The sequence below is a fragment of the Equus przewalskii genome, chromosome 20 (genome assembly GCF_037783145.1).
Source record: "Equus przewalskii isolate Varuska chromosome 20, EquPr2, whole genome shotgun sequence".
Taxonomy (NCBI): domain Eukaryota; kingdom Metazoa; phylum Chordata; class Mammalia; order Perissodactyla; family Equidae; genus Equus; species Equus przewalskii.
Genome location: NC_091850.1, coordinates 53,352,782 through 53,377,695, shown reverse-complemented (window position 1 = coordinate 53,377,695; position 24,914 = coordinate 53,352,782). Strand labels below are relative to the sequence as shown.

The 24,914-nt window shown below is 43.7% G+C and overlaps 1 protein-coding gene across 3 annotated transcripts in view; it reads left to right on the top strand.

Annotated features, from left to right (window-relative positions):
* The window catches only part of ADAMTS16 (ADAM metallopeptidase with thrombospondin type 1 motif 16), a 155,060-nt gene that overhangs the window by 85,113 nt on the left and 45,033 nt on the right, over nt 1-24,914 (top strand). For all 3 annotated transcript variants that reach the window (XM_070587238.1, XM_008518866.2, XM_070587240.1), the window contains exons 17-18: nt 1,155-1,293; nt 22,605-22,731. In XM_070587238.1, the coding sequence (XP_070443339.1) occupies nt 1,155-1,293; nt 22,605-22,731 (266 nt within the window). The remainder of the gene's footprint in view (nt 1-1,154; nt 1,294-22,604; nt 22,732-24,914) is intronic.

The following is a 24,914-nucleotide window of genomic DNA, read 5'->3' as shown; positions in this document are numbered from 1 at the left end:
ACATCCCACCTTTATCTCCCCTGCTGACCCTGAGCTTCTCCCTCTGCCCCTTTGTAAACTTATTCATCCTGAATTCTTGCCTTGGTTATTCCTCCCTTGCCATTGCAGGCTTTTAGCTTTAATAATCATGGAGAAAGAGAGATCCATCAGGGTTGAAAATGAGTGTGGCTTCTTAGGAACTGTTCCTGACAGAAGAAGAGTTACAAAGCCTCAGGAGGCCAAGCAGGAGAGCGTCTCAATGACTTTGCAGTGCAGCCGCCTGTCCAGGGCTCGCACCCGCCCTACGACACTTTCACCAACTAGACTTGAGCTGTGTTGTCAGGGACGGGAGTGGGAGCCTGGGAGCCTGGGAGCCAGGGAAGGGCCAGTGGCTTTATCTACCGGAACATCACATCAAGGACCAGTAAGGGCTGCAAGCCTCAGAGATGGGATTTCTATTAACAGGTTAACTGTGAGGTTTCCAAAAAAACCTTCTAAACGAGATCAGCAGAGTGAATGATGCCTTTATGAGGGAAAATGTCACTGGTCCATATGATTGGGTCTCAAGCTGGGAGATGAAGAGTCCAAACGCAGTTCTCTGTGTTAAGCCATGGCTCACAGGTGTGCTTGGCATGAGAGACCATCTTTACCGGTCAGACATCGTTTCTCCCAGAACTACAGGGTACGTGCCAGCAGGCAAAGACTTCTGCATCCAGTGGCAGTAGAAAGTACTCAGACATAGCTTTGACCGTGGAGTGGAATGTGTCTCCCTGAGTGTCCTGGGTCTGGAATTCACTAGGAAGGCAGTGCTTTAGGCATTGCTTTCTGATTGCTCACATGGAGAGGACTTGAGGGGGATCCCAAGGAAGCACAGAGGGAAATAACCAAATCCTGTTGTCAGTCGCAAAGGCGTTTGAGGCCTCGTATGGAGGAATACACTAAATGTAAGGCACAAGGCTCAAATGTCTTTCCATTTTTCTAGCTGTGCTTGAGTCTGGTTGAGAGTTTATTCCTGTTTAGAAAGTTAACATAAATTTTGGAGGATGGACAGTGTTTATCATTGTAACCAACTTTTGCTTGATATTTTCGTTGCTTCAAGTAGTTTAAAACAAATTAGTTCCTATTTATTCGTTCTGCTTTAACTTGTTTGATTTTTCCCTTTTCTTATTTTGTAGCTTCTGTTTCAGGGAAGGAACCCAGGCGTTGCTTGGGAATACTCAGTGCCTCGGTCTCGGGGTGAGAAGAAACTGAGGGCGCAGCCCAGCTACACGTGGGCCATCGTCCGCTCCGAGTGCTCCGTCTCCTGTGGGGGGGGTAGGTCACTTCTCATGTCTCTCCTGGTGGTGGGCATGGGGGTGCCCCAGGTGCGGTCCAGCCATGGGGCATAGGGCCGTGGGCCTCATCTCATCCTAACAAGTAGCCCCAGGGTTCTGCCTGAGGGTGGGAGTAACATTTCCAGAAGCAGAGTAGAGAGCGGTGGCCCTGAGTGTCACTTGAAAGTCTGAGCCATGAACCCCATTTCCTCTATCTCAGGGAGTGGCTTTAAGGAAGTCATTTAGTGGGCTGGTTTCTGTTTTTCATCTAATTTAAGATTTTTTTTTAAAGGATAGTTTTGCAATTTGAGGTTATTCAAAAAGTTACTCAAATGATTATATATATTATGTTGGTAATGAGAAATAGAAGCTTGCATGGACAATACACTGATATAGAGTGAGACTTTAATGGCCTTGGTCAAAAACATTTTTGAAAAGAAATTTGCTATAAAGTCATACACTGAAATTCACCCAGAAAATATAAGAATTTTATGAAAGTTGCAGTGGAAATGGCAAGAAACAACATGCCAAAAAGAAGAATTTTACATGATAATAGATTTGTCATCTAAATACCGTAAGAATTTTAAGCCCATGTTTAAATTGATAAAACTAGTTCACAGAAAGAACATTTTTAGCCAGAGCCAGTATGTCCTATCTGGTAAAAGGTGGCAAGTCAATATTGTAAATTTAGAAACAAAATACCTAATTCTATCTGATGTGTAGAGAACATACAAATTTCCACGCAAACAAATGGATTTCAGCTTTGTGCATTCCAATTTCTTAATAAGTAAGAAATTAATTTAGACAGTACCATATTTAAGTTAAGAATGGTATACAAATGAGAACTTGCATAACGTAAGAATCTAATGAGTGAATAAAGAAAAAGTAAAAATGAACTCATGCATTCTTAATAAAGAGATGAAGAAAATAAAGGAAAACTGAAAGATTAACCAAAAAAAAAAGTCTGCAAGGTTAACGCTAATGTAGTTGACATGTGTTCATTCTTCCCATTATAAACTAATAAAATATGTAAATCATATTTAAATTATGACATTCAGAGCTTTCTAAGGAAAAATATGATTCCCTTCTGCACTGAAGGATAGCAAGAAATGGTTCTAATGGTAACTGGAGAGGAGTGTACGGGGAATCCTACACTGGTGATGGGCTCAAAGGAGCTGCCATTTCACTCCATTCGGAGGAACGTGGAACAGAACTATATTTGTGGGCATCTGTGTGTGTGACGTGGGAAACTGTTTCCAGTCATACTTACCTTCCTTCTCCTCTCTTCTGATCTTATAACCATCCCTCATGCTTCTATGGATTATGTTGAATATGCTTGATTTTATGTCTCTACTTAGGGTTACCTAATAGTGTTTGATTAAATAAGCAGTATCATAAAGCCTTATATTTGTGTAAGGACATTATGATTTTCAGAACTTTTTCATATTCATTTTCATTTAGTGGAAAAAATATAAAGAATTACATGGAAACGTCTGTAAAGGATAGCGAGTCGATGACTATGTTTCATTAGGACGGTTTCATTCATATCTTCCCTTTGAATGTCAGGCATTCAGAGAACTGCTTGGTTTTCTCAGCTATTCCCAAGTGACTTGTCTCAGTATTCTGAAAAACACTGAATGGATGATTAGCGTACTTGCAAGTCACCTTATTATGCCTAAGAAATAACTCTCGCTTTGAGGTTTCTAGAGGAAATGAACCCCAAAGCCATTCCCAAATCAGCTGCCTACAGAATTGCATTATACAATCAGTGAATGCGGTGTTTGTTTTCAGGTCGGATGGAAAATCAGGACAAGCTCCTCTGTAACAGTCTTCCCGGTAGAAACCCAACCTGCTTTAGGTCCGGGGACTCAGCACCTGATCAAAGCATCCCCTTGCAGGCACCTGGGAACATTCAGGGACACTTGAAAACGGCAGTCCCCTGGGGCTTGAACTGAACTGGACCCTCCCTCTCCCCTCTCAGGGTCCCCAGGTTAATTCTCTGTACAACAGGATGAAAGTGAGAAAAGTATTCTTGTTGCTTATGGAGCACCTGCCACCTGTTGTCACATACACTGTCTTGTCAAAACCTTCAACAAGATTAAGAGTAGAAAGACCCCTCCCGGGTTGGAGACGGCCAGATGAGGTTCAGGTCTTGGCTTCATCAGAGCACGTGCCACAAAATTTTGAAAGAGCTTTTTCTCTGTGAGGTTTTAAGATTTTATGACTGTCTGTGCCTGGAAGCAATCACTATTAACATCTCAGAGGGCTCAGCATTATTCTCTCAGTCTGTAGATACCATAGGCTCAGAAGTTTGGGGAATTGCCCCAGATAACCCTGCAGGTAACTTGGATCAGTCAGGTCCACTGACTCCCATGTCCTATTCTTCGCACCACCACTAAGCTCCAACAGAACACATTCCTCACGGGCTGGTGTCTATTTACCTTCCTTAACGACGATTATTCTACAGGGGAGGCACAAAGTGTTTTCAACTTGCTGTTTGCCGTTCATAATAGAGCATTTACTGATGAGCAGGAACTGCAGCCTCTTGCACATTAGACTGAAATGTCAGCGAGTAGGAGGTGACCTCACGGAGCAGGCAATGCTTGAGTTGCATGACCGTTTAAAGGCTGAGGCTGGTCTTGTTCAGTCCCAGTATTTGATCTTTTTTCATCTCTGTTTGGTGGACTTGTCAAATCTCCCCCGACAGTCTTAAATCACATAGTTATTGGCTGAGTATTAATTACAGTGGTTTATTTTGAGGCAGGGGCTTTTAGTTCTTCAGACTTGATCATAAGTGGTTATCTTGATTAAACTGTTTATCAGAATTCACCATCTATACCTTTCTGAACGTGGAAGTTTCAAAATTTGATGTTATCTGTTGGCACAAATCTTTGAGAACTAAATCCTTAGTTACCTTAAGTTTATAAAAAGCTTCATTAGTTCTGTGCTATTTAGAGCCTCTAATGATTACTCGTCATAGTAATTACTTTGAAAAGATAAGTCAGGTTATTTAAATTCTGTATTATCTGAAAATAGCACATTTAACTGCCTAAATGGAGGATGATGTTTTAATATTGGAGGGTAACAATTCAAACAGTGGAGGATGACATTTCTAAATGAATATCATTTTCACTTTTTCAATTTTGTGAGAGAATATCTAGCTTCACCAGTGAATCTGATGGAAATGGCACTTTATCCCTGTTCTCATTTCTTAGTGGCTTGGGTCAGTGCATCACCGAACAATTCCCAACTGGATTCCCAAAGGAACAGGGAAAGCATAGATACCATTTTCATTTTATCTGTGTATTTTGTATTTTTAAAATCTCTACTTGCGTAGACCTCCCAATATCCCAGATTTTGAACCATTTAAAATATCCTTTCTTAGCTATTTCCTTGTGACTTTATTGTCTCCAGGGGGATTTTTAAGGAACTAGTTGGGGAATTAATGAACTGGGAGAAGACACCTGGAAAATTCCCCAGTGTCTTGCTTCATTCAAGAAATGTTACCTGGCACAGTAGAGGAAGGGTAATTCTTTTTTATTTAAAGAGGTCCCATTCCTTGTCTGTTCTAAAGGACTCATCTCGCCATAGAATATAAGATTTTCTAATAGACACAGGGCAGATGGCGTCTTTCATCTTCTTGTATGACAAGCTTCCGTGTCCCTTTTTCCTCTCCACTCACTTTTATGATATAACCACGTTTTATTTCAGTGATCCCGCTTACGTTGGCCCTGACTGGACTGTCAGTGTCTGGGACATTGGTGGTGGTGTAACGACCACACAATGAGACATGAAGCCCAGGGTCTTGTTAGGAACCAGCTTAGCTGATCGCATCAGACTCCAGGATGGAGACTTTTGGACATCTTGATGACTTCGCTAGATTCTTGTTTACAGCGTAAAGTCATCAGCCATTTCTCAAAATCACATATGCTGTAGCTTTTAAAAATAAGCCTCCATGATTCAGTTGGTTCAGAATATTTCAAATAACTAATCTCAGACCTCTGATTCACTTCCAAATGAAAGGCTTATTAAAATTTGGCTTACAGTTGTGTTTTAAACTCTCCAGTATGCATCGTGCAGTGTCTGGGGATGATGTTTTTATTTCAAAGGAAAATATTCATGTGATTCATAAAGTTCCCCAGACAAATCTTAAAACCGGCTTGTAAACCTACCTCTCATACTTTTCCAGTAATATTCTCCTCGCCCTCTACAGATATTTTTAAAGCGTAAACTTTAACTAGTTCAGTGGTTAGGCTTAGAAAATAGAATGAAATCATTAGCAACCTTATTTTGTTGATAGCAAACCATTCATTCACTCCTTCACTTGTTGAGTCAGCAGATTGGGAGTACTGATCTGAACCTCAAGCTTCGTAAAACCACGTGGGGAAAATGCAGAGACCTCTGTCTATGAATTGAATGATGAAATATTAACATAGTTGTTACTTTAACAGTATTTAGTGATCTTTTAGCATAGTAGTTAATCGAAGTACAATATATCTGTGCATCTCAACCAAGCAATTGAGTACTTCAATCCAGTAATTCTTCCTTAAATGTGTGAAGCACTATGCTGAGTTCTGAGTCCGTAAAGAAAAATGGTATATCCTGGCCCAGTCCCCAAAAACATGGACAATCTAGAGAGAGGAGTTATGACATACACATGCATGACAATGCAAGATTCTAGACTGGGTCAAGTGCAAAGGCCTGTGAGGGCCTCAGGAACATGGCACAGAGAGAGTAACATTGAGCTGTACCTTGAATATCTGTCTCAGGCAGAGTTAGAGAGCTGAGAGCTTTTGAGGAAAACAGTTCTTTTCAGCTCATATTACTCATCTAATTGGCTAAAATCTAGAACTTTTTCACAGGAACTGCTTCAAATTAGATCTTCTCCATACTTACTTTGTGTGCTGGAATGTACCAAATCTTAGAGCAAGTCGACTCTGTCATTTTTTAAACTTTATCTAAAGGGTTTGGTGTGTCCTTTTAGGTCTCAGAGATCAACTTAAAATGATTCTGGCTCTTTCTTCCCTTCTTTGGGTCACCTTTGAACCAAGTTCATAAAAATGCCTTCTATATTTTTGTCCAAGATACATTAGAAACCACATTATCCCCCACTTTTGCCCTCTTAACCCCAAAAAGCAGAGGAGAGGAAAAAAAGTCTTGTCTCCTGGAGGGAGGAGCATGTTCCTCACAGGCCTGGGCTGTGTGATGTCCACCCCTTCAAGCGTACTCACAGGTCCAGGGTAAAACCAGGAAGCCCACCACTCCCCAAGGGGCGGGAATCCTTCCTCGTTCCCGGAGTCTCTCCAGGTCCTGCAAACCTCCCCTTAGCAGGGGTGTTGGGTTCAAGCATCTGTCAGAGCCCCCTGCCCCTTTCACATTCCCGTCACGTGCTCATGGCCAGCTCTTCTCCATCGTCCTCCTCCTGCGGGTGTGTGCACACATGGGTTTCAAGTCCTGCCACCTACTTCTCTGTTAACCAAACTCGGAACCTTAACAACCGGTAATAACTGACTTCAACAAGATGAGTGGCACCTCCCTCTGTCAATTTTGACAGCTCAGCCGGTCAGGGAAGTTGGGGAGTTGGGCCAGTTCCCTGTTAAGCAGACTAAACATATGAGGATGTCACGGGCTGTCCGCAAATGATCGTCATCAACACCCTCCAAGTTCTGGTGCACGTTAGGATGCCATATGCTCAGCGCGATCAAGCCAGGCATAGCTGTCACTTAAACACACCTGGGAATTATTTAAAGTCTCAATTCACTCATTCTGGTTTCCTGCAGTTATCTTCCCTCTTCCGATTTCAAGGTTCTTCAGTGCTCATGCATCACATATCCGTAACATATCTAGCACTCGCGATAGAAATGATGCATGCTTCTCATGAGACTGCATGCATCCATTTTTGGAGTATTTTCCAGTTTTCTGTGTAGTTTTGCTGAAATGATTGGTTTCTTTTTCTTTATAAGAGAAGGATGGGGCTTTTGGCAACAGCTGGAATTCATTCTCTAGTTAGAATTATTGAAAACTTGGAGATTCTTCGATAAAAGCATAGCCTTTAAGTCTGAATACTCCTCTTCCAGATACTTTGGCAAAATATGAAGGCTTTAAAATGATTTCCAAAGAACTAGCTGGAGCTGGTTTCTGTAAAGGATAAAAATAGAGCCTGATCACATTGCTCCCCACCTTCCGTGGCCAGGATTCAGCTTTGGGCTTTCCCCACGAAAGGATTGTTCTCTCTGACTTTCTTAATTTATCCTTTGAGTTTTATACTCTTCTCCTCTCTTATCTATTAATATGGGTCATTTTAGAAAATTGGTTGGCTTGATTCTGACATTCCCATGAACTATGTGATGTTTTCTTTCTGACAAATAGTTGAGTGATTGTAAGCACTGTTGAGAAATTCCTTCACAGATGCACCCTTGGTCAGAGACGTAATACCTGACTGTCCATAAGCATTCAGCTAAATAGCTGAGCAGACCCCATGCCATCACATGAAACTCATCCGAAAACATGATTAGCTACAACCTGGTGTAAAACTAGAACTTGAAAGTTCTAAATGTTATTGGACATAGGGATGTCTACATATATTTTTATTTTCTCAGACTTTTCAGATATTTCAAAATGGTCAAAGGAAGAAATATTTAAATTCACTTTTATGTCTATTATTGTTTATATGTGCTGTGGAAATGGATTTTAAATTAAAATCTGGAGCATCTTTACCACCCACAGTTGGATTTGACCTCCCAAATTCATTCACCATGCACTGTCCAACTTTTGGATCCCTGACCATTTTAATGTGGGACAAAGCACAGTGCCTAGTGTCACCAGGCTAAATCTCTGTGAAAATCTTGTCTTTTGGGAAATGCTGTGACTCGATTGGAGATCCAAAGCCAGTTGTGTTTCCCAGCATCCGTGTGTGGATAGGCAAATAACGCCCAACCTGGTCAGGCCACATTTTGATGCCTGAGGGCACACACCCTGGGACTGTGGGCACTGCTGTGTGCCATCTCCCATTTGGTTTCCAAGTGTTTCTAAGGATCCCTTCAATTAAGAAGATACGCAGTTGATTTTTGCCATTTCAGTTTTAATAGTCTAGGATGTGGCTTCCCTGGTCCGTCCAGTAAGCACTTGGCATGCAATGTATTATTCATCTGTGTGTGTTCCTGTGGACTGTGAGCCCCTGTAGCTTGAGGAGCCTGGCCTGTGGGCTCACAACGCAGAGCTAGCAAGAACGCCCAGCCCACGACCTCCTCAACCCACCCCTGTTTGCTCCTTTATTCACCATCTGACTTAATCGCGGTGAAAATGTGATGAGCCATCAGGTGCAAATCTCCTTTTGACAATGCAGCAGCAGAGGTAAATGGCTAGGCCATCACCAAAAGGATATTTTCTGTATAAACTCCCAAGTCAGTCTCTACAGGATGCCCGGGATCTGGGCACATGGATTGATTGCCTGAAAATGAAAAAGCGCCCTACAGATGAAAGAATCAGTCTTGTGCATCCTCCCACCTCATCATTCCAATGTCTATTGTAGTGGGCACTGCCTGGATTGTTTTGCCCTTTCTTTGGCTTTGATTCTTTTCTGTACCAGTTTCATGTTCATAACAGAAGCTTTCTCATTGTTTTGAACTTTTTCTTGAGTCTGAGGGAGGGATTTTTGTAACCCAGTTGCGGTGTCCCTGCATCTGTAGCGTGTCTTTGCCGGGCCTTACTCACCAATTATGAGCTCTAAGAGGCCCTCAGGCAGTAGGCCATGGGCCCCGCCACCCCAGCAGCACCACTGCCTATCTCCTTGGCCTGGACATTTGTCTTCTTGGCCTGTTTACTCCTCACATGTCTGCTTTTGTTATTTCCTGTACTCTCTCTGTGGTTTAGGTTCTATGACAGGGATGGAACGGTCTTTGGTGGTGGTTGGTTGGTGACGTTTGTTGTTTCTTATTAGCTGCTGCGTCCTTAGGATCTAGCACAGTGCCCTGAGCATGCCAGGAGCCAAGTGTATATTTGTTGAATGGACGAATGCAAGATCTCAACCACTTTTTGATTTGTAAATATGCAAGGGCCATGTATGGGAATAGTGATGTGGGATCAAACTGCTGTTACCCAGAAATACCCCTCCCCTCAGGGGCTCCCTCATGCCTCTCTTTGTCCTGCTCTGAGAAGTGACTTTCCTTCTTTAGAATTCCGGCTTCCTTGCTTCCAGGCATATTCTCAGCTCCCACTGAAACAGAGTTTAAGAAACTGTCCTCAGTGTATGAAGAGTTCTGAGACAGAAAAGGTTGTGAGTCTCCTGCTGCCTCAAACAAAACTCAAACAGATTTCTACATGTGTATGTTACATTGAATAGAAAGACCAGGCCACCAGGTGACTCACCATGCTAAGGTGAGCTATAACATACAGTGTGGTGGCCTGGACCAGACTGCCAAGGATCAAGTCCTGCCCCGCCTCTTGAAAACTTGTAACCTTATGGGCTACTTATGCCTTTTACCATTAATGAGCTATGTATAAAATGAGAATAGTAATGTAACCTACTGTACAGGGGTCTTTTAAGGATTGGATGAGAGAATGCCCGTAAAGCTCTTACCGCTTTGTCTAGCCAAATAAATGTCAGTTTCTATTCTTTTCTGTTAATGTTGTAGCTTTGCCTAAGAAATTGGACAGTTTGGGTTATTGGACGGTTTAGGTTACTAAACTCTTGAAGCCAGAGGGAATTCCATAATAATCTTGTTATTCATGCGGCCCCAGGACAGGGCTGATGAACACATTTCTCCGTGTTTTGGATTATGCTGCCATCTTCAAAGTAGTGTATATTTGTTGAATGGACGAATGTGTACACATGTGTGTAAAGGCATGTGTGTACGTGCAAGTGCACTTGGAGTGTACATGTGTGTATGTGTCTGTGTGTGCATGGATATGCGGGTTTGTAGCCGCTTCAGCTGAGTGGTCAAAGTGTGACGCGCCACTTTCCTGCTGGAAGGGGACAGAGGCCAACAGGCAAGATGCTGAGACAGCTGAGGGGTAGTGGTGCGAAAGGAGAGCAGTAAGTACTGCCTGGAGCTTCAGTTTGGATAACAGATGAGTTTGTTTCTTTTATGCAGCATTTTAAAGCAGATAGAGAGAAGTCGTCCTATAAAATGTGTTCTGATTTCTCAGCTCCCTGGGTGAATTGTGCCTTTCCTGGACTGACTCAGGTCTTCACCAGCTGTTCAGTCCTGGCACCTGATATTTTGCGGCAGCACATAGCTCTGTGACTTGGGCAGTCCAGGCCTGCTGACGCTGCAGAGCCATTGGCGCACACTAACTGCCCAGTCCATCATTCCATTTGGTATTCTGAAGCCTATTTTGTATAGGGTTTTTGTTTCCCCTTTTTGATTCCAGGCTGACATTTTGTCATCTGTCCTTGATGGTATACTGGCCTCTAACACCTGCTCTTACTCAAGAACTTAGTACTTTAGGTCTTGGTAAACGCCGAACCCAAGATCTTGAATATGCAAATTACATGTATATGGGGAGCAAAAGTCTCTGATTAAGGACCGCAGGAAAACCATTTGTAAAATAGACATAGACATTGCACCTGAACCTGAGGGTCATTTTTTTTGGTTAATTTTTAGTTCTGGCCATTTTTCCCACGGGTGAGGCTACTGGATGGTTGAAATGTAGTAAGCACGATGCGATGACCAGACAGCTGTAAAGCAGGAGTTAGAGAGAGGATTTGGAGGGAAACCCAAAGGGAGCATTGATCAGACAGGAACCACGCAAAAATTAAGGGAGGACATCATGGGTGTGAAGGAAGAAGTGCAGGCGCTCTTGGTCAAGCCTATGGGCTCAGATTTTCAAGTCCTTGAGTGAAGGAAGGACCTTCTGAGCTCACGGGATTCTCCATCGCCCTGGTGTAACTGTGAAAATGGTCTCTTAAAGCATAACCTAAACCCGTTCCCAAGGAGCCTGGCCATATGACACCAAATGCTCTTCAGAGTTCAGGTGTGATGCCTGGGCGCAGCTCACGGCTTGGAACCCAGATGGAGGAGAGGATGTGCTTTGGGAATCTGCCCTGCCCTCTGCCGTCTGCTGAGAGAGTCTTCAGGAGCCCCTTTACGCTTTCGAGGCTGAGCTTTCTATACGGCAAAAAGCAGGAAGGGAAAGGAGATGCCGGAGCAGATGGATGGACAGGCTGCAGCCCAACAGGAGGTCGGGGAGGGTCTCCTGGGAGTTTCGGCCCCTGCTACCCCCAACCCTCACTGCCCAGTGTTCTTGAGCCAACCCTGCCCAGGATGTCGGCAAGACAGGATGTCCATTTTCATGAAGGCCCAAATCTGTAGATGTTGGAATTATTTTTTACTATGAATCTTATAAACAAGTAGAAAATAGAGAAGATAAACTGTCCTCTGAGCCAAGGTCACTATAAACATTTTAATCGTCCTGTCTCATCTCTTCTTCCCATGCGGTCCTATATGTGTGCCCTCCTTTGGAAGTTGCTGAACGAGAAGCTTTTCCGCCTGTTATTACACAATTTGTATCCTTCATTTGCAAAGAGTCTTCCCTTAGGTACTGAGTGCACAGCACGTGTTTAATGTGGCAGTTTACATTCTTGAGCAAATGTATTCAAGTACTATTGATACTTCAAGCAAACTGTAAACGATGAATCTTTCCTTCTCCCCAAAAATTTTCTTTAGAAATCACAAATGTTGGCTCCACTTTTGGGGAGATATTTTGAAGGAATAGTTCCTAAAAGTCTAAGACTCTTTCTTTTGGTAAAGCCACGCCTCCTCACACAGAGTTTAGTTTGCTTGTGGACACAGAGTTCGAACAGCGGCATGAGATCTGAGCTATGGAGTTGTGAAGATTCTGATTTCACTTTCACAAACCTCAGCTGCCTACCAGTTTAAGATCATTTCATGCAAAATCTTGTGGAAAAGTAACCGAGATGCCCTTGGCATTGTGGGTCCTCAGGCCAGCAGCATCCACATCACTTGAGAACTTGATAGAAATGCAGATTCTTGGACCCACCTCAGACCTGCTGAATCGAAACCGTAGGAGCAGGGATGGGCAGGCACCTGCGCCTTACCAAGCCCTCAGTGATCTTGAAGCACACTGTAGTTTGAGAACCCCTGGTCGTGTGAGCCACTTTCAATTGTGTTTCTGCTGAGGGGACTTTTCTGCAAACACATTCCATATAAAGGTCCCCTGCCCAGGGCCCCAGGCAGCCCCCAGAGGCATCTCTGGAATCTGAGGTGTTCAAGAATCACAGAGGAAATCCACTTCTCTGGAAAAAACGGTTCTAAAAGAATCACAAGAACTTCACCGAACACAGCAGTTAGCCTTTTTGTAAATTATTTTATTTATTTATTTTGGGAGGAAGATTGATCCTGAGCTAACATCTGTTGCCAATCTTCCTGTTTTTCTTCTTGAGGAAGATTAGCCCTCAGCTAACGTCTGTCCCAGTCTTCCTCCACTTTATATCTGGGTCACGGCCACAGCATGGCTGACAAGTGGTGTAGGTCTGTGCCTAGGATCTAAACCCGCAGACCTGGGCTGCTGAAGTGCACCAAACTTAACTACTATGCCACAGGGCTGGCCCCTCAGCAGTTAAGGTCTAAATGGCAATCTGAAGACTGCCCACCAGGGATTGTGATGGTCAAGGGCCAGCCCTTATGCTCTTTGGAAGGTGAGTTAAGACAGATTCAGTGGATGGGTGGGAGAATTGAAGGCAAGAACTTTCCTAGAAAATGCCCAGGATGCAAGTCTGGGGACCCTTGCATGTGATTTTAATCTTAGTAATGTTGGAAAAGGAGGAAAGCAGTTCCTGTTAACAGAACCCCCCGGAGCCCTGCTGATCTTTATAGATTGCAGATGACACTTTACCCTTACACAGCAACACCGTCCCCTCAGAAGCAACTTGGAAGCCAGGCTGGTTGTGGAGCAGGACTACAGCCGGTTCTGTGTGCTTCTCTACACCAGCCAACTTCTGCACGTCCATGTAGGCAGCTTCCATCCCTTGTGGGCGAGAGTTATGCCAGATGTGAACGTCAGCCTGTTCCCACCAACCCATGGTTCCCTGTTACTCATCCTTTCTGTGTTTTCTGCCCCAGAAGACACACTCCTCCTTCCCAAATCTAATACAGTCATGCGCCGCTTAACAACGAGTATACGTTCTGAGAAACGCGTCATTGGGCAATTTCATCTTTGTGTGAATGTGATAGAGTGTACTTATACAAATGAAACCAAAGGTGGTGTAGCCTACTACACACCTAGGCCATATGGTCCTAATCTAATGGGACCATCTGTCTCTGCAGTCCATCATTGACTGCACGCTGAAATGTTGTCATGCTGCATTATGCCGTGCATGATCGTGCTACACTGGGACTTGACCCTATTACTAGACTTCTCACCACCTAACGTACCCTTTCTTTCTCTCTTTCAATGTCATTCTTGCCCTTCCTTCTCTTTTCTTCCCCTAAATGTGCTCAGGTCTCCTCAATCTTAAAATGAACTCTTCCTTCATTCTCCTGCCCCTTCTTTTTCCTCTCTTGCCTTTCATTGCAAAATTTTTCATGAAAATAATCTTCATTTCCTGCTCTGCTCTCAACCACAACCCACTTACTGCTTATCCTTACTGCCTCAAGGTTTCATTTCTGAGACCATTTCCGGTCATGACCACCACTCAGTCACCAGCTCCAAAGGTCCTTCTCTGTCCCCTCCTATTTGGCCTCCCACAGCACGCAACAGTTTACCAGCCATTCCTCCAAACTTTCTCTGCCCTTTATTGCCAAAATCTCTCATGCCCATTTGCCTCCTTCCTCTATAAGCACATTCTTGTCACTGGTTCTGCCTCTTAACTTCCTTGAATGCAGGTGTATAACAAAATCGAGGGCGCTGTTTCTCCATATTTCCCCTCAGAGCACTGGCTAACCCCCATGTCTTTCACCATCATCCCTACCCAAGAGGAGTCTTGCATCTCTTGATGTGCATCTTTGTGCTTTTGTCAGTCTCACACCGGTGGTAGGCTGCTGGCCACAGTCACTTGGATTGCGCCCTTCATAGCAACTTCATACCATCTCAGCAACAGGCAGCCTCTCCTCTTGACTTCAAAGACATCTCTGGTTCTAAATCCAGGCAGTGCCCATGCTTTATTTTTTCTAGTTACCAAAGAATCTGTAATTATCCTTCTTTCTCTCTAATTCATTCTTCTTCCCCCTTCCAACAATCAGTCAACAGACTCATCTTCATGCCCATTTTCTTGAGTTTTCTAGACATAAATTTTACCACCTGAAGTTTTTCCCCTGCTAAATTGTTCATATCTTTTATTCTTTTATCTTTTCTAATTGTGTGAGCCAGTATCTCCAAAACAACTTTAACTAATACTTATAGTAGAGGCCAGCCCGGTGGTGCAAAGTTCACATGTTGTGCTTCGGTGGCCTGGGGTTCACCAGTTCGGATCCCAGGTGCAGACATGGCACCGCCTGGCAAGCTATGCTGTGGTAGGCGTCCCACGTGTAAAGTAGAGGAAGATGGACACGGATGTTAGCTCAGGGCCTGGCTTCCTCAGCAAAAAGAGGAGGATTGGCAGCAGTTAGCTCAGGGCTAATCTTCCTTAAAAAAAAAAAAAATACTTACAATAATTACAATTCTTTTCTTATTCCCGACCTTAATGGGAATGTCTCTAATGCTTCCCATAATGCTGGCTTCTAGGTTTAAATAAGCTTGCAAATATCTCTGTCTATCTAGATACATAGATATAGATATGCACACACACAAACACATGTAAATATAAAAATATATTGATGTGAGTAAATATTCACTTCTATTTTATTATATTTTTGTCAAAATGGGGCTAAATTTATCATACTGGACTTTATTATGTTTGTGGCAAAGTTTGCTCTTTAATTTGTTAAAATGGTGAAATATGTTAACTGATTTTCCTAACATAGAGCCATCCTAATATTCTTGATGTGAATGAATATCTGGTGACGTAGCTTCTTTCAATGTACTATGTGAATCTGTCCTCTCATAATTTATTTCATATTTTTACATTAACATTCCTAAATATTATTGAGCTGTAATTTTCTTTGGCGTGCTAACATTTTATAATTTATTTTTTTAAATGTTAGAAATTTTTCTTATTTTTTATACTCTGGAACAATTTGAAAGGCATTGATATTATCTATTTCTTTAGGATATAGAGTTTAACTGAATTTCATTGAAACATCTGAAGCTGTTGCTTTTTCAGGAGTTAAGTCTTTGATAAATTTTTCTATTATGTATGGTTATTAGACTATTGTTTATCTCTCTGGGGTTGGATTTGCTAATTAAAAAAACACCTTCTATAGGATTTTAAATTTCATTTTTATATGTTTGAACAAAATACCTTCATTAATTTATTTTCATTTCTTCTACATTCAAATATTTTCTTATTCCCATTTCATATCTTGTAGGTTTATGCTTCTTCTTTATTTTCTTTCTTAAGTTGGTACATCAGTGCCTGGTTAGCCAGGAAAACAGAAACCATCCTAAGCATTTTAAGCAGGAAGGTATTTAATATAAAGGATCACTTGCTTACAAAATAGTCAGAAAGGTTGGAGGAGTAAAGGTCAGAGAGAAACACCTTTATCTCTCAGAGTCACTCTGTCTTTTTAAGAGCCGGGAAGTTGTAGAACGTTCCAGAAATCATTGGTGCTGATTACAGCTAAGCCAGCAGCTGAGCAGGTGATTCCCAGGGAAATGCCTGGAGACTAGTGCGAAGCTCACGTCTGTGAGAGCCCATGCTCATATCCACTGCTGCCAGAGACGTGATGGTCTGCCTCTCGGTCTTCTCTGCTTTCTGCATCCCGTGCTCACACCTCTCCTTAGACAAGAGATGGAGAAACCGCGGTGCCAATTTCTATCCCCTTTAGTCCAGAGGAGCACATGAAGGAGGGAAGGGCACCAAGTTGTATGCTGTTACGTTTGAGGACAGCCCCTCAAAAAACTCTGCTCTTGGATTTACCATTTTCTCTTTTCTAACATTGACTTTTGCTTCAAATTTCTGTCTGCATTCAAATATATTGACATCTGTTCATTTTTTACTATATTGATCTGTATTTCAATCTATATCAATTCCTTCTTTGTGCTTCCTTGAACTATCCTTTTTTCTGAAATCCTAATTAGGTATTAAGTTAATTTATTTCTATTCTTACTTATTTATCAGTATAAGTATTTAAGACTATGAAATTCCCTCTGAATATTAGTTTAGCTACATTCCACAAATTCTGTTTTATAGCTTTTTCATCATTGTTATTTTCTTAAATGAATTTTGTTGTATACCAACTAACCACCTCCTTTTTGTTAAATTTCGTCTTTTTTCCTTTTTTCCTCCCCAAAGTCCCATTACATAGTTGTGTACCCTAGTTGTAAGTCTTTCTAGTTCTGCTATGTGGGATGCCACCACAGCATGGCTTGATGAGCAGTGTGTAGGTCCACACCGGGGATCTGAACCAGCGAACCCTGGGCCACCAAAGCAGAGTGCATGAACTTAACCACTACACCACTGGGCCAGCCCCATAAATTTCTTCTAATTCCTAAAAATTTCAAGGCAATACTTTACATTCCCCCTTTTCCTAATCGTATACTTTCTTCCTTATCTGCCTGTGATGTATCCGTGTTCTCAACCAGAAATCGTGCTGTCTGTCCCAGGGGGCATTTGGAATTGTGTGCAGATGTATTAGTTGTCATAATGAGGGGAGTGGGTTGCTCCTGGCGTTTAGTGGGCAGGATCCGGGGATGCCAAAAGTTCTGCATGTATGTGATGTGCTCCACAACAGATAGTGTTGTTAGTTAAGATGCCAATAGTGCCCCACTAAGAAAATGGAAGGTCTCCAAAGTCACACAACTAAAAAAGATAACTGGCAGCGTCAGAATTTGGACATGCATTGGACAAATCCAGTGGGGTTTTTTTGGTTTTGTTTTGTTGTTTTTTACTGGGGTATAATTGACATATAACATTATTCTAGTTTCAGGTATACAATGTAATGACTCGATATTTGTGTATATTGCAAAATGACCACCACAATAAGTCTGGTTAACATCCGTTACCAAACATAGTTACAAAATTTTTTTCTTGTGATGAAAACTTTTAAGATCTATTCTCTTAGCAACTTTCAAATATGCAATACAGTATTTTTAACTATAGTCTCCATGCTGTACATTACAATGTTTTCCTTTGGGCTACACTTTCTTTACTTCATTGTTACTAAACCATTGCATGAATAGCTAGATCCGGGTTTCCTTCTTATCCAGTTAACAGGTAACAGTTTTAGGACTCAGCTGATACTGAGCAGCTCGAGAGTGAAGCCAAACAGATGTCCCCAATAAGTACTTTAGTAAAGTAAACTTCTGTTTCTATTTTAAAGCAAAACAAATTTTCATTTGCTTAATCGAGAGCCTGTACCTTCCTCAGAACCATCAGTGATCGTTAAGCCCTGACTCTTGGTTGAGACTCGAGCAGAAGGAGTGAATTTCACATCTTTAGCTTTAAAACAGGAAACCAGACTGAAGCCATTATTTATAGTGTCACACCTCCTAACAAGCCATGAGTTTGGTTAAAAAATAAAAAATGGACTTTTAAATTAACTTATAAGTGAAGAGAAAAGACTAGTTTTCCTTCTGTATTCATTAGAGCAACCTCTGAGAGTTTTAGAAAATTGTGCTCTTATTCAATATGTCCTCATGTAAATTGGGTCATTATGATTTTCAGGCTTAACTTAAGGGAGCCCACAGGATTCTCTGCTGAAACAGCTTTAAACAGACATTTGTTTCCTAATTCTAATTTAATAGTCTCTTATTCCTTGTAAGCAAGTGGAAAAGTGGGTTCATAAAACATTGATTCACATTTCATCTCTGCATTGATACATGAGTGAGCCACCAAAACTGTGCCCAGTTCATCCTAAGCCACGTAGAAAGCAGAGCCCGTGCCCCTGCTTTGGGGAATCGTTGGCTGAGCATTAGGGAACTCACTGTTAACTTTGCCTGAGCTTACAAGTTACTGAATGTGACAGAATCGGCCAATGGCTCCGAAGCTGCTTACTAAGTAAAGGGGCACGTTAATCCCTGCAAGCTACTGAGATGACAGAGATGGGTGACCTGTGCTCTCTCCCCTCCAGAAATTCGTTCCTAGGGATGACATGTGTATGTTAATCGAACCTTGTCGTCAGGTTCACCATATAATGTCTTGCCCAAACTGGGATGCGTTTGAGGGGGAGAAGGGTTACTACCATTTTCCCAGGACACATGAGCATAAACCTGAGCCAGCCTGCTATGAACTGTCTTTCCTCACAACGCTTCTGACACCAAGTTCATGGCTTTTTTCCACACCAACACTCATTCTCTGATTTTCCAGCCACCAACAGGGTGTCCTATGGTTCAGTTCAATTCTGACACTAACTCCCCAGAGTTTCTGTGAGGCCCCACAGGTTTAAGGGCTCAGCCCCACAAGACTGTCCCCACTTCAGACACCAGTTGCAAGTGCTGGGTGCCTAGAGGCTGTCCCACTTGGCTACAAAGTTGAGGGTTCCTTAAATCCCTCCCTTTCAGTTTTGATAATTTGCTAGGATGGCTCATAAAACATAGGGAGTCACTTTACTTCCTCTCGCCGGTTTGTTGTAAGGGATGTGAGTGAAGAGCCAGATACGGAGGTCCATAGGGAGAGGTCCAGAAGGGTTCCAAGTGCAGAGGCTCCTGTCCCTGTGGAGTTGGGGCGTGTCACCCTCCCAGCTCGTAGAAACAACCTGGAGGCTCTCTGAACCCTGTTGTTTATGGGTTTTGGGGAAGTTTCGTAACACAGTCAGGATTGATTGAATAGTTGGCCATTGGTGATTGAACTCGAACTCCAGTCTGTCTTCCCTGCCTGGAGGTCAGGGAGGGGGCTGAAAGTTCCAACCCTCTAATCAGGCCTTGATCTTTCTGGGGATCAGCCCCATCTTAAAGCTGTCTAGGAGCCACAGCCACCAGTCATCTCATTAGCATAAAAAAGACATTCTTATCACTCAGAGATCCCAAGGGATTTAGGACCTGTATACCAGGAACCAGCGACAGAGACCAAATATTTATTTTTTACTGTATGACACCTATGTAATCTGAGACGTAGAAGTGGTGGCCTCTGATTGTGCCTAGAACAGTGGTTCTCCAAGTGTGGTCCCTGGTCCAGAAGCATCAGCATCACCTGAGCATTTGTTAGAAATGTCGATCCGTGGGCCCCATCCTAGACCTACTGACTCAGAAACACTGGAGGCGGGCCAGCGCTCTGCGTTCAACTAACGAGGATTCTGGTGCACACTGGAGCCTGAGAGCCGCTGACTCAGAATTCATTGGAGTGAGTGTTTGGGTCTGCTTTAAAGGATGAGAAGAAATCTGCCAGGTATGTCCAGGGGGGTGGCAGTGAGGACCATGCTCCAGGTAGAGAGACAGCATGCGGATGGGCCTGGAGAATCGGAGGACCAGGCAGAAGGTCAGAGTGACAGGGATACAGCGGGACCGGAAGGGCAAGGCCAGGAAGTCTGAGCTTTAAAAGCAAAGTAGGCTTTTAACCTGGGAGCAGCATGAGTGTGTGCATGTGTGTATTTTTAAAGAAAATGTCCTTGGTATCAGTTGAACAATTGGACTTGGAGGAGGAGTGCCTGGACTAAGGTTGGGGGTGGAGGAGCTAAAAGACATCCCCTTGACCACACAGAGACCACTGACCCCGGGGCAGGTGGGTTTGAGGAAGCCTGCGTTGAAATGGAGGTTTATATATTTGTGTATCTGTGTGTCCAGGAGGCAGCCCGCAGACATTATGCCAGAGCTACAAGAGGGTGCGGGCTGGAGACTTAGGCTTGTCGGTCATCTGCTGTGTCCAGTAAGGACGACCCCTGGGAGAGCACTTAGGGAAAATGGAAGAGGATCCAGGACAGATCCCTGCTCTTCCCTCCCTGGGGGCACGAACCACTGCAAGGCCTCAGATGTGAGACGTGTGGGCTCTGTGCCCCTCAGTGCATCTTTGCAGTAGTACCGTGCGTGACATCGTGACAGGTCACATGGCTGGCTTGTTACTATCTCAGGGACACTGAGAGAGGCTGATTTCTGGGACGTGCTTCCTTCCACGGTAGAGTGGAGTGTGAAGCCTGCGCGTTATGTGCGTTGCATCTCTAAATCCTGCTGGTGCTAGCTCGTGCCTCTTGCCCACTGTGGAACACCTGAGCCTTGTTCAGAATGCACTGAGCGAGAGCTGTGACACTCGGGGATCTGCAGCCTCACCTTCTGCTCTTTTGTCCCACACGAGTCACCAAGCTCATCTTTAATTTTCCTAAATCTATATAGTAGAACACACGTTGGGGCTGCAAACCTGCTGGAGTGCTTGAAATGCTCATGTGTATTACCATTCTGTTCCTCCTGGGACTGAGGTTCATCTTCACTGAACGCCAGCTTGAGCCTCCTAACGTTAGTGTGTAGGGGCACTCATTACATGCGATTTCAGTCGTGTGCTTTCATAGAAATACTCTCCTTCAAGATTGCCAAGATGTCTAAATACATTTTCTTATACTTTTGCAGAAGTATTTCATCCCCTTTATCAAAATCATTTTTAATAAGCCCTTCCTGATCAGAAATCGTTAAAATCGGGAAGAAATAATTGCAAAATTCACGTTGGTGAGCACCAAATAAAAACTACTTAACTTGGGTAAAAATACGATTGTGTCAAGTTAGCAGAGAGCTGGATAATTGTACAAAACTGCAAGGGCCTAAGTGAACACCCCTGTCCTTCATCAGCGCCCACAGGGCTAACCCAGCAGTGGGTGGCTTGGGGCTCCGACCGTGAGCTTCCGCTGTGGTTCCCTGCTTTGGACCCTGCGAGGCCTCTCCTCTTCTTCTTGTCACTTAAGAGAACTGATTCTCTAGAGAATAGAACTTTCCCCATTGACTTGCCTTATTCCTTTTGAAAACATGAAGCCAAAGTGTCAAACTGGTTTCCAGCGTACATTTTAGAGACTTTTAGTTTTCCTTAAGGAAAGAAGGATATGGCTTCCTATTGAGCCAAGAGTCAGAGATGGTTGTGGGTGGAGTCTGCAACCTGTGGCTTTGTCCTCTGACACCATTCCGTTGGTCTCTTCCTTCACCATCTGCCTGATGGGGGAGTCAAGTTGGGTGCAAGACGTCATTCCGAGTTGTGCCACAGCTTGGGCTGCCTAGGAGGGAGGACAGACAGGCCACACGAACGGCATGACTCTGTCAGTTTTTCCAGGCGTAGTGATAGAATCATTTTAGATCTTAATGTGTGTTACTTGTGTTAATTTTAAATCAACACTAGATTGGTTCTCTTCCTTTATTTTTTTCCTCTCCACTGGATGAACTATTTAATCTCATCCTTCAAAAACCTATATCTAGGTACAGTCCCTTTTTTTATGTCATAAAATATACATAACATGAAACCTACCATTTCTACCATTTTTAAGTGTGCAGTTCAGTGGCATTAAATGCATTCACATTGCTGAGCGAACATCGCCACTGTGTATCTCCAGATCTGTTCCATCTTCTCAAACTGAAACTCCATCCGTTAAACACTAACTCCCCGCCCCCTCCTCCCAGCTCCCGGCAACCATCATTCTATTTTCTGTGTCTATGAAGTTGACTATTCTAGAGACCTCATATAAGTCATAGTACTTTTCTTGGTAAGTTTAATGAATTGAAATATTGACAAAGCCTTAAATAGCATTGAGGATGTAAATGGAGGCTGAGAATCAAACCCACTTTCATTTCCATCGACCTCGTTTGATTCAACACCTGAGTCATTGTGAAAAGTTCATCATTGGGCTTGCAACCCTGGCAATATTTAGCTCTGTGGAGTCTCTGGTTATGAACTGCTTATTATTTTTTATCTGTATTTCTTTCTGGTTTATTACTGATTTTTTTCCTATTGTGACTTCTCCAATGGACACACAAGTCAGACATATTTAGTATTGTGTTTCTTCTGAGAAATGACTGGTGTCTCCAACTCTGGAAACAATAGAAAAGAACCAGTATGTTTAATCAGATGTATGTTGGCATCAATTGCAAGACATATGTTGATTTTAAAAATGTTAAAATGTAGGAAGAAAATACGTGTATCTTAGAATTGATGAAATTCACTAATAAAAATCATGAAGATAGGTCAAAAAGTAGAATATCAATAGTTGGCCAGTTGGTCATTAATGCAAAGACATGCCAAGATGGTAAAGACTTTTTTTTAAGATTTTTTTTTAAAGAAATTTTATTGGCTCTTCATCTGCCTGAGGCATGTCTGTGAGTCTTTATTATGCATTTCACTTTTCCATACAGGGCAGATGACCACCAGAGCAGGCTGCTACAGAGACCTGAGGTTTCAAGTAAATACGTCGTTCTGCAACCCCAACACCCGGCCGGGCACAGGGGTGGCGCCTTGCAAGGTGTCTGCCTGTCCTCCCAGGTGAGAACTGCTGTGCTCATCTAGCAGGTTTCACAGTTTTGCAAATATAGTTGGCGAGTCCTTGCAGCTCCTGAGTCTGGAGAATTAGAAGTGCTAACTACTGTCACGTGACCCAGAACAGCAAAGAGGCAGAAGCCCAAGAACTGGCTGAGCGAGGGAGTTAAAAAAAAGTATGTTCGGCTGGGAAATAGTCTAGGAAACCTTGTGAATGAGAGCGGAAGTTTATAATAGCATCCTGTTTGTTTTGTTTTTCCTTTAATCAACGCAGGCTGCAGGAGAGGTAACAGACTGTGGGGACAGTGATGTGTTCTCTCATAGACTGCCATCCCCTCCACTATTGTTAACTTTTCTTACTGAATGAAACCAGTTAGAAGAACCCACTCAAAGGCCCTCCCGGGTTGTAAAGGGAGTATGGATTGCTAGAGTGTGCTGCACGCGTGCATGTGAGCAAGACAAAGCCACAGAAAGCCAGGGGTCTGCCATCCCGTTCGTCCTGTCGTGGGTACTGCTGCCCCTAGATATTTCTAAATAAAGCTCAGATTCCCGGAGAATGTGGGTTGGGAAGGAGACTCAGTCTCACATATGCACACTCACACACACGCTCACTCACTCAAACACACACAGACGGACGTACACATGGATACCCAGCTAGACATTCCCCACCCTCCCTCCCAGCTCATCATCGGGCAGCGGGATGCAAGCACAAGTGATGCAGGCTCCTTCCGTGGGTGTCCTGCGAAGGCTCTGCTTCCTCTTCCTCCTCTCCCCACACCATGGGCTGCGGCAGGGCTGGCCTTAGTGTGAGAGAGCTCCAGCCCTGTGGGAAGGGGCAACCTGCAGGGGATGTGGAGTCACAGGATGGAGGGCGTCAGAATCCCTGGGGACCTCTTGGAGCAGAGCTGCTCTCACCTGCCCGCCAACTGCCTACCAGCTCAGACTTGCACGTGAAAGGGAAAGGCAACCTCCCGTATTTGCGCCGAGGTGATGTGGTGTCTGTTGGTGCAGCTAAGCCACTCTCCTGACTCTACCTGCCTCACCTGTGAAACCTCGGTCTGAACACCCCATGCTGGTCACCACCTCTTGTTGTTGCAGCTCACGTGCTCCTGGATCCGCACTCCACTCATTCCTCTGTCTCACGGGTAGCTGGTCTTTCCACCCCTCACTGTTCAGGACCCCCATACCCTTCTCCCCAGTCTAGAGTCCACAGGTAATGCTGTAACCTTCTCCCGCCAGCTGGCTTAACCCTCTTGCCAAACTCTTCCTCCATTATATGTCCCTGGAAAACCCAGCCTGTCTACACCCAACTCCTCACCCACTCCACACGTGGAGCTCTGTGGCTAAACACTGCCAGAAAATTCACAAGCCTGCATTCTCATTTGAAAAGTATGGCTGCGGTCTTACATGGCCGCCTCAGGATGGCAGGCAATCCTAACACCTTCCCTGGCCACCGGCTCCCTCCCAGGACGGTGATTTTCCATCACCTCCGGGCTCCTCCAGCACTCCTCCTTCTCCCCATCCCGCACTCTGGGCCCAGGACCTCAGACCTCAGAGGTGGGGATCAGGGGATGACCAGCCTTCTTCCCACTGCAGCCCACCCGTGAGCCCCCGCGCGCTCTGCCTTCCCTCCTTCACAAGGGCGGGCACCCTGCTTCTTTCCCCGAGGCTTCATGGGTTATGTCTGCGATTCCCCTTTTCCTTCATGCTTGTTGACGTCTTCAAAAAAAGATCTTTCTTGTGCTCTATTGTAAATATATGTATTAGTAGGTTAGTAATTTCACCTGTTTAGGAATGTGCAGCCACCCACTTGGGTTCAAATCCCCCCATGTGTGCCCACCTTGTATGTAACCTGGATCATAGAAGGTAAGGATCTGTGAAGGGAATCCACGTAAAAGCTCCTAACACAGGACATGTGCTGAACCCTCAATACGTCTTGGCTGTTTTTCATTTTTGCTGTAAAAGGAGAAACAAATTCACATCAGTTATTTATTTAGTCTGTAAAGCAAAACTATCAATGACAAAGCACAGACGAATGAACCCACATGACATATATCAATCCTTGTGGAATATCCTTTTATGTTAACAAATGAATTGAGGAAATAGGTCTTAATTTAAAGTTGTTTCCTTTTCCTCTGAAATGTAAGGTACGTTTCTCTCTTGCCCAGAATACTGACAATTTTTTATTC